This window comes from Onychostoma macrolepis, chromosome 13 (assembly GCF_012432095.1).
Source record: "Onychostoma macrolepis isolate SWU-2019 chromosome 13, ASM1243209v1, whole genome shotgun sequence".
Classification (NCBI taxonomy): Eukaryota; Metazoa; Chordata; class Actinopteri; order Cypriniformes; family Cyprinidae; genus Onychostoma; species Onychostoma macrolepis.
The window spans coordinates 27,363,767-27,376,055 of record NC_081167.1 but is presented as its reverse complement, the minus strand read 5'-3'; the positions used below and the strand labels follow the sequence as shown (position 1 = coordinate 27,376,055).

Here is a 12,289-nt window from a genome sequence, read left to right as displayed (position 1 = left end):
ATATTTTAGAGTACAAATTAGGGTTATTATACTCAACTAAATAAACATTAACTGAAATAAACTTACTTTATTTCACATAGTTGCCAATATTTGTTTTCATTTAGACTTGATGTAGGCCTAAAATTCTAAATACTAAAATACTGGTACAAATACATCTAAAAGCTCAAGTAATCGTTTTCCTCAGCACTCAATCGGAGCCATTATTCCTCCTCCGTCCACTAGAGACGCTGCAACATTAACGCGTAACGTACGGAGGACGCCTTAAAAACATCCGGTAGGTGTTTTTGCAGAAGAACAGATGGATTAGTAGCCCTTAACAAATGTGTTTTTAACATATTTTATTTAATGTTAAACACATATTTGGCATACATTCACTGGAATCAAGAGAGTTACCTTCTCGGTGTGCTGTAGCTGGAGACATTGAATCTGTGTTAGTGTGGGTGAGTGTTGTTGGCTTACAGCTGAAGAGTCAGACATATTCTTGTTTTCACGACGATAACATCACCTTTTTTCTAATGCAACACTGCTTTATTTAATTGTTTTTAACGAAAATAGAGCATTACATGTGCTCGTATTATTACTGACACTGAATGATCAGTCCTGGTGTTCGGATTGATGTTTATTTATTTAGTGAATAAACATTTATTAGTGTCAGGACATATAATCGTATTTTTGTTATATTACATATCTATATTATGTTCAGTTCATTTATGTGTTCTTCTTATTGTAAACCGTGTCCCGCATCAGAATGTATACAAATCTGAAACTTGTATTTACCGTGATTGAGGGTTTCAAAATAAGACAAACAAATTAATACAATTTCTTAATATATATGTAACCCTTGACCACAAAACCAGTCATAAGGGTCAATTTTTCGAAATTGAGATTTATAGATCACCTGAAAGCTGAATAAATAAGCTTTCCATTGATGCATGGTTTGTTAGGATCGGACAATATTTGGCCGAGATACAACTATTTGAATAGCTGGAATCTGAGGGTGCAAAAAAATCAAAATATTGAGAAAATCGCCTTTAAAGTTGTTCAAATGAAGTTCTTAGCAATGCATATTACTAATCAAAAATTAAGTTTTGATAGATTTACGGTAGGAGATTTACAAAATATCTTCATGGAACATGATCTCTACTTAATGTCCTAATGATTTTTGGCATTTTGACCCATACAATGTATTTTTGGCTATTGCTACAAATATACCCCAGCGACTTAAGACTGGTTTTGTGGTCCAGGGTCACATATACAGTGCACAGCATAAATGAGTACACCCCCTCTGAATAAATATAAAAGATGTATTTTCTTAATGATCACTAATATTATTCATGGAAAGATGGTAAAATTGAAATGTATTAAACGTATACTGAATAAAAACAACAAAATATATGCCAATATAAGTAAATTAGCCAATTTTGTTTAAATGAAGGATTGCAGAAATGAGTACACCCTAGATTTAATTCAGCAAATGTATAATATTCTAGTACTTAGTATGTCTTTAAGTACTTTAAGTATAGTGCTCTGACCCTCTTGGCACTGAGTGTACAAGTTCATGATAAATTTTCACATCTGTCCTGTTTAACTCCTGGAGGACGACCTTCTTAAATGCTCTGGTCTTTAATGGTGAGTTTTGCTCAGCTCGTCTCTACAGAATCCCCCACAGCTACTCAAGATTGTTAAGACTGAGTGAAATACATGTCCACTGAAGGATTTTCACCTTGGGAGAATGAATATCTTCATTGTCGTGATGAAAAAAATGCCCAATAATGCAGGGAATGAGGGGAGGGTAGCATCTTCTGTTTCAAGTTTTTGTATTGCATCACAGTAGTGTGTGAATTCATGACAGCGTTGATAAAGCACAACTCCCTCACACCTTCAGCACTCACTCATCCCTATATAAGAGCTTTACTACCACTGAACGTCACTGTGGATACCAAGCACTTCTCACTGTACTCCTCCTCTAGCAACACCACAACATTTTGTATTTACCAGAGTATGGATTCCCAGAAGTCTCTATTTTGTAAATATGGGCCTTGGAAGAGGTTAAATGAGTTTATTTTGCTTTGGCTACAGTAGGTAATACTAGTGGTGACAACAACCATGCATGTCACTTCTGCAGGCTGAGTCATACTCTCTGAGATAAAGGGTCACTCTTTTCATAGCTTTTGCCGGCTCTGAGACACTTGCATGTTATTTCTCCTGCTCTTTTTCTAGCAAAAATTCACTCATCACTAAATGAAAACTTAAAGTGAAGACCTGATTATTTCAGGAGTCTTGTCACAAGTCCATTGTTTTTGAATGTCGGTGCTACTTCTGCTATATTTTCACACTTAAAACAATAATTTGGTATTCCTCTTGTACCATTGTCCTCTTTTATGCTAAGAAATAAGTCACCTGGCTGTTCTCTCCCAAGTGGTTCCACTGCTGCCAGCATTAAGTCTGAGTATGATTCATTGGGCTATGTAACACTTTTAATTGTCAGGAAATTACTTGTCTTTAAATGTTTTGGTTCAATATACTTACCTGTTGATCCAAAATATCCTTAAACTTATACAAAAATTTTAATTTACTTTTTTTTTGTTTTATTTAGTAACTTTCAGGAGGGTGTACGCCTTTTTGCAACTCAACATTTTATCACTTTGATAAGAAAATCTTATTTTGCTGAATAATTTTGACATTCTTCTTTGGTAACTGATCAAGCAGGTTTGATGGAACATTATATCTCCATAGAACCCAAACATGTCATCCAAGTAAAGAGTAATTGCTGAATTTGTTAAGGTTTAGAGGGGGTATAGTCTTTTATGCTGTGCACTATATATATATATATAATGAAATAAATTGAAATGTCTTTGTTCTTTATGATTGAGGTGTGAAGGTGTTCTCCAGCAGGGATCATGAGTGACAGTCATCCTTTGCGGCCGATGAGCTCCGCGTCTGAGATCGACCACCTCCATCTCCTGTCAGAGCAGCTCGGCGCTTTAGTTCCCGGTGAAGAGTACAGCGATGTTACCTTCGTGGTGGAGGAGAAGCGATTTCCTGCACACAGAGTCATTTTAGCGGCCCGCTGCCAGTATTTCAGGTTCGTCTTCAAGAGATGTTACATGTCTATTGGGGTGTTTCTTGAGTGAAATCACTTATAATAGGAACAGAGTCCATTAGGTACCATGATCGTGAAGCCGGATCATTCTATGAAACACATGCCTTTTCTATTTTTTTGTGCAGTTTTAAACATTCAGAGAAATAATGCGGCAAAAGTGATGCAATAATTTGTTAAAAATTGCATTGGGTCATCTGATGCTAAACTAATAGATTTTGGTAACAATAAGATCCCATTATTTAATGGTGTATTAACTAATATTTACAAACAATGACCAATACATTTGATACGGTATTTATTCATCTTTGGTAATGTTAAGTAATATAAATATAACTAGTTCATTTTAGCTCAGGTCCATTAAATAATTTTACAGATTTTAATTTTAAAATTAAGAAATGTTTAAATTAACATTATCTAAGATTAATAAATGCTTTAGAAGTATTTCTCATTGTTAGTCCATGTTAACTAATGTAGTTAACAAATCTTTACAAACTTACAAAATTGTTGTAAAGTATTACCTAAATTTATGTATGCATTAGATATAATCGATTCAGAAAGCTAACAGAATTATTTTTTCACCAGTTTATCTTCTTAGAAAAAGAATTTAATGCTGATATTCCTACAAAATCCACAAGTTTTATGTTTTCTACACAAAATCACAAAAGAAAAATGAAACAAAAGTCATTTTGTTACACATGTTAATGAGACACACATTTCGAGGCAGTTCAGTTTAATAACAGTGTCAGTGTTACAAAGAGATGCCCATTTTGTAGTTTGTTTATTTCTTGTTGATTAAAAAAAGTCTTCATTCATTTCAACCTCTTTTTCTATGTCTTTCGTTCTGACTCCTCAGGGCTCTACTGTATGGGGGACTGAAAGAGTCCCGGGACCAGGCGGAGGTTCGGTTGGAGGAAACACGTGCCGAGGCTTTTTCCATGTTGTTGCGGTACCTGTACACGGGCCGAGCCACCCTGAGTGAAGCCAAAGAAGAGACTCTGTTAGATTTCCTGGGGCTGGCGCACCGCTACGACCTCCAACCACTAGAGGGCTCCATATGCGAGTTCCTCCGCACTTTATTGAGCACGCGAAATGTCTGTCTGGTGTTTGATGTGGCTAGTCTGTACTGTCTGAATGGGCTGGCCGAGGCCTGCATGGCCTACATGGACCGTAACGCCACTGAAGTGTTGAAGTCAGATGGCTTTCTCACGCTTTCAAAGGTGAGTTATAGAAAATTTGATGGTAACACTGTATTTTAAGGTGTCCTTGTTACATGTACTTACTATTATATTAACAATAAATTATGCATATTTACATGCAAGTAACTCTGTAAGCCAAACCCTAATCCTAACTCTAACTGTATAGTAAGTACATGTAGTTAATTAATATTACTCAGTACTTAAATGTATAATTACACTGTAAGAAGGACACCTTAAAATAAAGTGTAACCAATTTGACAATTTTAAAGCATAATAATTAAGTTGGCTTGAGAGAGCCAACTTACTGATTTACTATTACTATTAGCAACATGCTAATCATGCTAACAACATACTAATCATATTAGAAACATTGGCTGTATCCGAAATCGCCCCCTATACCCTCAAATAGGCACTATTTGAGGAGACAGCCATTTTTAGTGGTGTCTGAAACCATAGTGGACGTTCTCAAGTGCACTCATTCAATCCCACAATGCACTGCAAGAACAAGTGTACAACCAATGTACACTCAACGGCTAGAGATAACCCATAATGCACTGCGAGAGTCGCACGCATGAAATCCTGCGTCTCGCCAGAAGATGGCGCCCGCAGCTGAATCATCTATTCATTCATTTTAAAAGCTCACGTCCACGGCGTAATACAGCGTTATACAACACAGGTACAAATTCATTGTAAATTGACTATTAAATTGTTTAACTAGGGTTATACATAATTTCCATGACAGAGTTCAAGATAAATTCTTTAATCTTACTACTGGAGCTGCCCTTTCAAATGATTATTAAACAGCAAGCAAAGCGGCAGTCCTTCCGGTGCACTCAGTGTCCGAATTCACTCACTCGTTTTCATTCACTCCTTCAAGTGAACTGTATGAGTGGACCAATGTAGATAATAGTGAATGAGGGTATAGGGGCGATTTCGGATACAGCCATGCTATCAGCACTTCAATCCTGCTAACAGCATGTTATTCATGCTAAAAACATGTTAGCAACACGCTAATCGTGCTAAAAACATGCTATCAACATGTTAAAAACATGTTAGCAACATGCTAATCGTGCTAGAAACACCTTAGCAACATGCTAATCATTCTAGAAACATGCTAACAATATACTAACATGTTAACAACATGCTAATCATGTTTGCAACAATCTAGCAACATGCTAATCATTCTAAAAACATGTTAACAACATGTTAATCACGCTAACATGTTACCCACATGCTAATCATGTCTCTTTAAGACAAGTCATGTCACTCGGCGGCCATCTTTGAAACGCCTCTCGGGCATCCAAGTGCAGCTCCTATCTCTTTGAATGGGGAAACATCAAATTCTCCAAAACTGTTCACTAAGCTTACGATTAAATTTCATATTTGAAATCACCAAAGAAATCTGACAACAACTGTATCACAAATGTTGTTTCTTTTGCTCAAATAGCGTTATAAAAAGCTTATTTCTCAGGCTAGATCAGCCAGTGCGCATGCGCAGTCCTGAGCGCACGTGTCAGAGCGCTGACTGTTTCTATAGCAACCGGGACTTCTAATGGCAGCTGCAGTGACGCACAGACTTTACTGATTAGTGATTGGCTCTTGCATTCAGAAGGCGGGGCTTCCTGCGATTGATCGGCCATATTGAGCGTTGCATTTTTCCCCATTCAAAACTATACGAGTGACACATCTTGGGTATTCTATAGTCTTTGAACAACATGCTAATCACGTTAAAGACATGTTAACAACATGCAATCAACATCTGTCTAATTTATAAACTTTCAAACTTCAAGCTTTTACAACTGCTTCAAACTGTCAGTATAGGCTTTCTCAAGCCAACTTCAAGGTTTTTGTCTAGTTAAGATGAAAACATAATCTGTCTGTTTCCTCATTTTCCTCTTTGCAGTCTGCCCTGTTGACCGTGGTGAGGAGAGATTCCTTCGCTGCAAGTGAGAGGGAGATATTTCAGGCCCTCTGTCGCTGGTGTCACCACAACGGCGATGGCCCAGAGGCGAAGGAAGTGATGTCAGCAGTGCGACTGCCCCTGATGACCCTCTCTGAAATGCTGAATGTGGTTCGTCCCTCGGGCCTCCTGAGCCCAGACGACCTGCTAGATGCCATACAGACCCGCTCGGAGAGCAGAGACATGGACCTTAACTACCGCGGCATGCTCAGTGCGTTTACTTCCCTCTGCTTATCAGTCTGTAGATGCATGGGTCAAAAACGAGACATCCCAGTTTGGTGTCTGCATCAAATTAAATTACAAAAGTGATTATATACACATAGAAACACATTAAATGCAAGTAAAGTGTCTGCTTTATTGTTTCAAATAATATTTATGAAAATAAAATGTCAAAATATGGGTGAAATAATATTCCGTGATAGACATATTTATTTAAAAATTCTGACCTGTGCTTATTAAATGTAGTACTTTATTTTAAGGACCAATTCTCAATGTTAACAAGCGTACATATTAGAAGTATGTTGGCTATTTATTAGTACTTATAAAGCACATATGAATGCCTTATTTTACGTATCTGACCCTATTTTAGATCTTTAATCAACCCCATACATAAACGTAACAACTTCCTTTCTAACTATTAATGAGCAACAAATTAGGAGTTTTTTGAGGCAAATATCGTAGTTAATAGTGAGAATTGGACCCGTGTTGAGGTGGCTGCACTGTGTCGAGTCTTTTAATGACATCTAATGATTCTGGTTCTAAATATGCCTAAAAAGAGTATGGTTTTTTTGTTATATGAACTATTGTTATTCTGAATGTCCTTTTAGTGGGTGCCTTCTGTAAATCATGATAAAAATGTATGATAGTCATTATTTTTTTGCTCAGAAAAAAATAAAATGATACAGGACACATTCTAATGTACGGGAAAGAAACTAAATGTTGTGTGTTTTGATACTTGAGGTGGCAAGTGCTCTGATAGAGCCGAACATGTTTCAGCTGAGTCAGATCCCGAGGCAGAAGAAATTGAAACGATTACAAGAGTCTGTTTCGGTGTGATAAAATGTTTCCACTGCTGTGCTCTGTGTGTTGTAGTCCCAGAGGAGAACATTGCCACTATGAAACACGGTGCTGTGGTGGTGAAGGGTGAGATGAAGTCTGCTCTGCTGGATGGAGACACGCAGAACTATGATCTGGACCACGGCTTCTCAAGACACCCCATAGAAGAAGAGGGACGAGCCGCTGGCATCCAGGTCCGCTTGGGTCAACCCTCCATCATCAACCACCTACGTCTGCTGCTGTGGGACAAGGACAGCAGGTAATGCAACATTAATGGGTTAGTTCACTCACAAAAATGAAATTTTTCATATAATGAAAGGGAATGAGAATAGATGCTGATGAGCTCCAGAAGGCCAAAAACTATATGAACCATAAAAGTAGCTATATGAGATATGATAGCTCGCAACGTCGTCTTGTGGCTCATTTTAAATATATACAATATCCTTACTAAACTTTTTGTTACATATTTGTTATATTGTCATATGTGGTCTTTCTTGCCCGTAGGTCATACTCGTACTATATCGAGGTGTCTATGGATGAGCTGGACTGGGTGCGTGTGGTGGATCACTCCAAGTTCCTGTGCCGCTCCTGGCAGCATCTTTATTTCCCAGCACGAGTCTGCAGGTAGAACTCGTTACACAAAACCGACTGGGCTTTGTTTATCTTTGAAAAAAATTATTTTGTCATACTACTTCCTCTGTTGAAAACATCAAGACTCAATTAGATTAAAATTAAGGCAAGGCTAAAAAAAACAGTTCGCAGTTGCAAATCAATATTTTTTCCATCAAATTTATTTCTTGCCCACTGATATAAAAATGCCAAAAGTAATATTTTTGTATTTACACTAGTGTGTATAATATAAAAGTAGCTGTTCCTGCATTTAAGAAGTGTTTTTAATAGATGCAACTGAAATGACACACAGAAATGTCTAATTCCACTAAATTCGTTACTGTTCAACGATTTGGGGTCTGTAAGATTGTTTTGTATGTTGAAAAAAAGTCTCTAATTCTCCCAAATGCCGCATTTATGTGATCAAATATACAGTAAAACAGTCATATTGTGAAATATTATTACAATACACCATACCAGTTTCGATGTATTTTAAAACGTAATTTATTCTTGTGATGAAAAGCTGAATTTTCAGCATAATTAGTCTTCAGTGTCACATGGAACATTTCTAATTATTATCAATGTTGAACAATTGAATTTTTACGGATTCTTTGATAAATAGAAAGTTCAAAGAAACAACATTTATTTGAAATATAAATCTTTTGTAACACTTTAAAAGCCTTTATTGTTGAATTGACTGCATCCTTGCTGAATAAATGCACAAATATTCAAAAAAAAAAAATCTTAGCAAAAAATCTGACCCCAAAGCTATGAAAGGTAGATTAGTTATTACCAGTATGTTTTAGAATTATTTGTTTATATAATACTTACATGCTGAGCAAACCTTGTACATGATGTACAATTTATATTAACATTTTTGTTGTAAGTCAATCAAATACAAATGATCGTTACAAAATATTGTATGTACATTTATTATTTTCATAAAATCTGCAAAGTTGTGATGTTGGATTTAAAAAAAAAAAAAGCAAATAGAAGAAGTTTGAGTGGTCAAACCCAAAACTTGGTATCTCTGAAAAGTTTAGGATGTCCCATGTGGCATGTATGGTCTCAAATAAATTTACTTCAAACAAATATCCACTGCAGAGAACAGAAATGAATTACTGTAAGATGTTAGATGTTATACTAACTGATGTCTATGTTTGTGAACATTTCTGTTTTGCTTTTTTGTGAATGCAGGTTTATTCGTGTTGTGGGGACACATAACACTGTCAACAAAGTGTTTCACTTGGTGGCTCTGGAGTGCATGTACACACAGCGACCTTTCACGTTAGAGAAAGGCATACTGGGTAATGCAGTTTTCCTAATTTCAGGAAGTTACACATCAGCTCGGCTCCTGAAACTCATCCCATGTCTCCCTGCAGTTCCCACAGAGAACATTGCGACTGTGCAGGCATGTGCGAGTGTGATTGAGGGTGTGAGTCGCAGCAGAAACGCCCTGCTGAATGGGGACACCAGCCACTATGATTGGGACTCGGGGTACACCTGCCACCAGCTGGGCTCTGGAGCCATCGTTATCCAGCTCGCTCAGCCATACGTGCTGGGCTCAATGCGGTACGAGAGCTCATGTTCAGGGTTCAGTAGAAGTTAAAGGTTATGATTCCGTATGAATTTCTTCTGTGGAACTTAAAAAGTAATGTTTAGATGATAATAAATTAAACTTACGGACTCTGTCCAGTTCAAAACATTACTTAAAAGTATCATAAAAGTAGTCCATATGACTTACACGAAACAATAGGGCATGAAACAAACTGAAATTGAATCAGTTGTTTTCCAAAAACCTGCTCTGCCACACATTTGAAATCGTAATATAATAATAAAAGTGGATACAAAAGCAGCTACAATGGAAGTAAATGGAAGAAAACAGGGCGGGGTAATAAACCACACTGTTTCAGAAGTGTAGCCGAAAACATAGCCACAAGACATGTTAACACAAGGGAGACTAAAATGATTTGTAATAATTTATACAACATCTAGAAAAGTAAGCAAAAGTAAAAAAAAAAAATATATATATATATATATACATATTTTTTTTTTAAATAAACTAAAATTCAACTTCAAATCAAACCTGTTGTATTTTTATTTTACTTTGCACAGTTCTTTCTACACATCATGATTTAGAGGAATAGTTTTGTGTTATACCCATGTTTCAGAACCCAAAACATTCCTTCAAGTTGGATTCACCCTCATTATGCCTTTCAATCATTAAAACATACTGACTCTGTGTTTATAGGTTGCTGTTATGGGACTGTGATGAGAGGAGCTATAGTTATTACGTGGAGTTGTCCACAAACCAGCAACATTGGGTGAGAGTTGTAGACCGCACTAAGGTGGCGTGCAGGTCAGTAAATTATGTTTTTATTATCTCATTATTTGCTTGCATTCCCCAGTGTTTACATATAATTGTAAGTTAGTTATTGCATGTAATTCTTACAGGTCGTGGCAGACTCTGACGTTTGACAGACAGTCTGCATCCTTTATTCGTATCGTAGGAACTCACAACACAGCTAATGAGGTGAGTGATCACTCTGAACACTCTCACATGATGTTCTGTGACTCTATCCAGCTTCACATTAAAGGAGAAGTTCGCCCAAAAACTTTACCCTCATGCTATGCAAAATGTAAATGAGTTTGTTTTTTCATGGGAACAGATTTGGAGAAATATAGCATTACATCACTTAATCACCAAAGGATCCTCTGCAGTGAATGGGTGCCGTCAGAATGAGAGTCTAAACAGCTGATAAAAACATCACAATAATCCACAAGTAACCCACACATGACTCCAGTCCATCAATTAACGTCTTGTGAAGTGAAAAGCTGCATGTTTGTAAGAATCAAATATATCCTTAAAGTGTTTTGAACCTGTTATCCTTACATCAAAATCTACCGACATATTTGTTTAGATTTTTTTCCGACTGTTTTCAGTGCTTGATCTGTGCATATTTCTCTCCTGATTCAGACGTGAGAACTTTTTAAGTAGTGAAAGCAATATTAACAGTTTAAAGTAAAAAAAGCTTTTATTGATATGTTTTTTAAAAACACACAGCTTTTCACTTCACAAGACATTAATGGATGGACTGGAGAGGTGTGTATTACTTGTGGATTATAGTGTTTTTATCAGCTTAAACTCTCATTCTGACGGCACCCATTCACTGCAGAGGTAAGCAAGTGATATAATGTTTTGCCAAATCTGTTCAGATGCAGAAACAATCTTATCTGCGTCTTGGATGACCTGAGGGGAATTTTCAGCAAATTAAAATTTTTGTGTGAACTATTCCCATAATGTTGCATTCATCAAATTATATTGAGAACCATGAATTCAGTCATATTGCAGATCAAATTACACATGCAGTATTTGTCAAAATAATCACATTTTTGATGAAACACTGCAGCCCTAATGCAGTTTTCCCTCATGCTGTCTCCACTAGGTGTTCCACTGCGTTCACTTTGAGTGCCCCGCACAGGCAGACATGGTTGTTAAAGAAGGAAGTCCTGGACCAGATCAGCCCAAACCAGAATGCAGCTCCCAGAACTCAGATACACAGAGCCTGATGTCCCAAAAACCCTCCACATCTCCACACACATAAGCTATGGATGATTTCTCCATGCTGCTCACTTGAATTAAGTATGACAAGACACACTTGAGATGCTCAACTTAAAAGGCTGTTCTCAAGGTTATGTGCTGCTAAAGAAAGAACTATTTATATTTATGAGAAAATACTTGGGCTGAATGTAACATGATGGTGAATATGACTGTCACATGCACTTGTTTTATTATGTTCAGATCACTATAAAAACCATAGTAATAAAAGTATTAAAGACCTAATGTTTTTGCGATACGGTCTCATGCATTCATTAGACATCTAACCATTGTTTAATATAGAGAAGTACACAACAATCCAGGTTAAAATTAAAAATTTAAATCACCATGAACTGCATAGTCTTGAATGCATTTACTTTGAACAGTTTTGTTCATGTTTTTTATGTTGGAATCAAACCAACTTCTGCCAAAAGACAGTTTGCACTGAAAAAATGTAGAGTTTGATTGGACGTGCAGTCTTTGACGTCAGCAACAAAAGATATGAGTGTTTTCTCTTCCCTTTTTTAAAGTTGCAAAGTCTTTTTTTTATTATTTTGCCATCTTCACTAATATAAAAAGCAATATTATGTAGTTGCATTCTGTTATTTGCATTTAGCATTGTTTTGTTTTTATTCCTTGCTCTCTCTGAACCACATTAGTACAGACTTGGGTTTGAACCCACCGAATAAGAATCACTGGCTCTGTTCAGGATGCTCACAAATGAATATGAGTTTTGTTATAATGCAATCTAGAATTGTGCTGATTTA

The 12,289-nt window shown here is 36.6% G+C and overlaps 1 protein-coding gene across 5 annotated transcripts; it reads left to right on the top strand.

The window, feature by feature from the left end:
* Positions 1-185: 185 nt before the first annotated feature.
* On the top strand, positions 186-12,119 carry btbd9 (BTB (POZ) domain containing 9). 5 transcript variants are annotated; one of them, XM_058796841.1, is made up of 11 exons: positions 186-274; positions 2,874-3,085; positions 3,957-4,320; positions 6,203-6,470; positions 7,352-7,574; positions 7,820-7,939; positions 9,122-9,231; positions 9,307-9,496; positions 10,176-10,283; positions 10,379-10,457; positions 11,371-12,119. In XM_058796841.1, exons 2-11 carry the CDS (start codon positions 2,901-2,903, stop codon positions 11,527-11,529), a joined length of 1,806 nt encoding a protein of 601 aa, XP_058652824.1. In that variant the 5' UTR covers positions 186-274; positions 2,874-2,900; the 3' UTR covers positions 11,530-12,119. The 5 variants fall into 5 exon arrangements, with proteins under 5 accessions (XP_058652824.1, XP_058652827.1, XP_058652826.1 ...); XM_058796844.1 differs by lacking the exon at positions 186-274 and adding an exon at positions 281-440 and having other exon boundaries at positions 2,896-3,085; XM_058796843.1 differs by lacking the exon at positions 186-274 and adding an exon at positions 281-440 and having other exon boundaries at positions 2,893-3,085.
* The last annotated feature ends 170 nt before the right edge of the window (positions 12,120-12,289 follow it).

What these genes read in the sequence shown, in the direction of transcription:
- btbd9 (XM_058796841.1), top strand. Translation starts at nt 2,901, where the DNA reads ATGAGTGACAGTCATCCTTTGCGGCCGATGAGCTCCGCGTCTGAGATC. An exon ending in GCTTTCTCACGCTTTCAAAG is followed by an intron (nt 4,321 to 6,202) that starts GTGAGTTATAGA and finishes TCCTCTTTGCAG; the next exon opens with TCTGCCCTGTTGACCGTGGT. An exon ending in GTTAGAGAAAGGCATACTGG is followed by an intron (nt 9,232 to 9,306) that starts GTAATGCAGTTT and finishes GTCTCCCTGCAG; the next exon opens with TTCCCACAGAGAACATTGCG.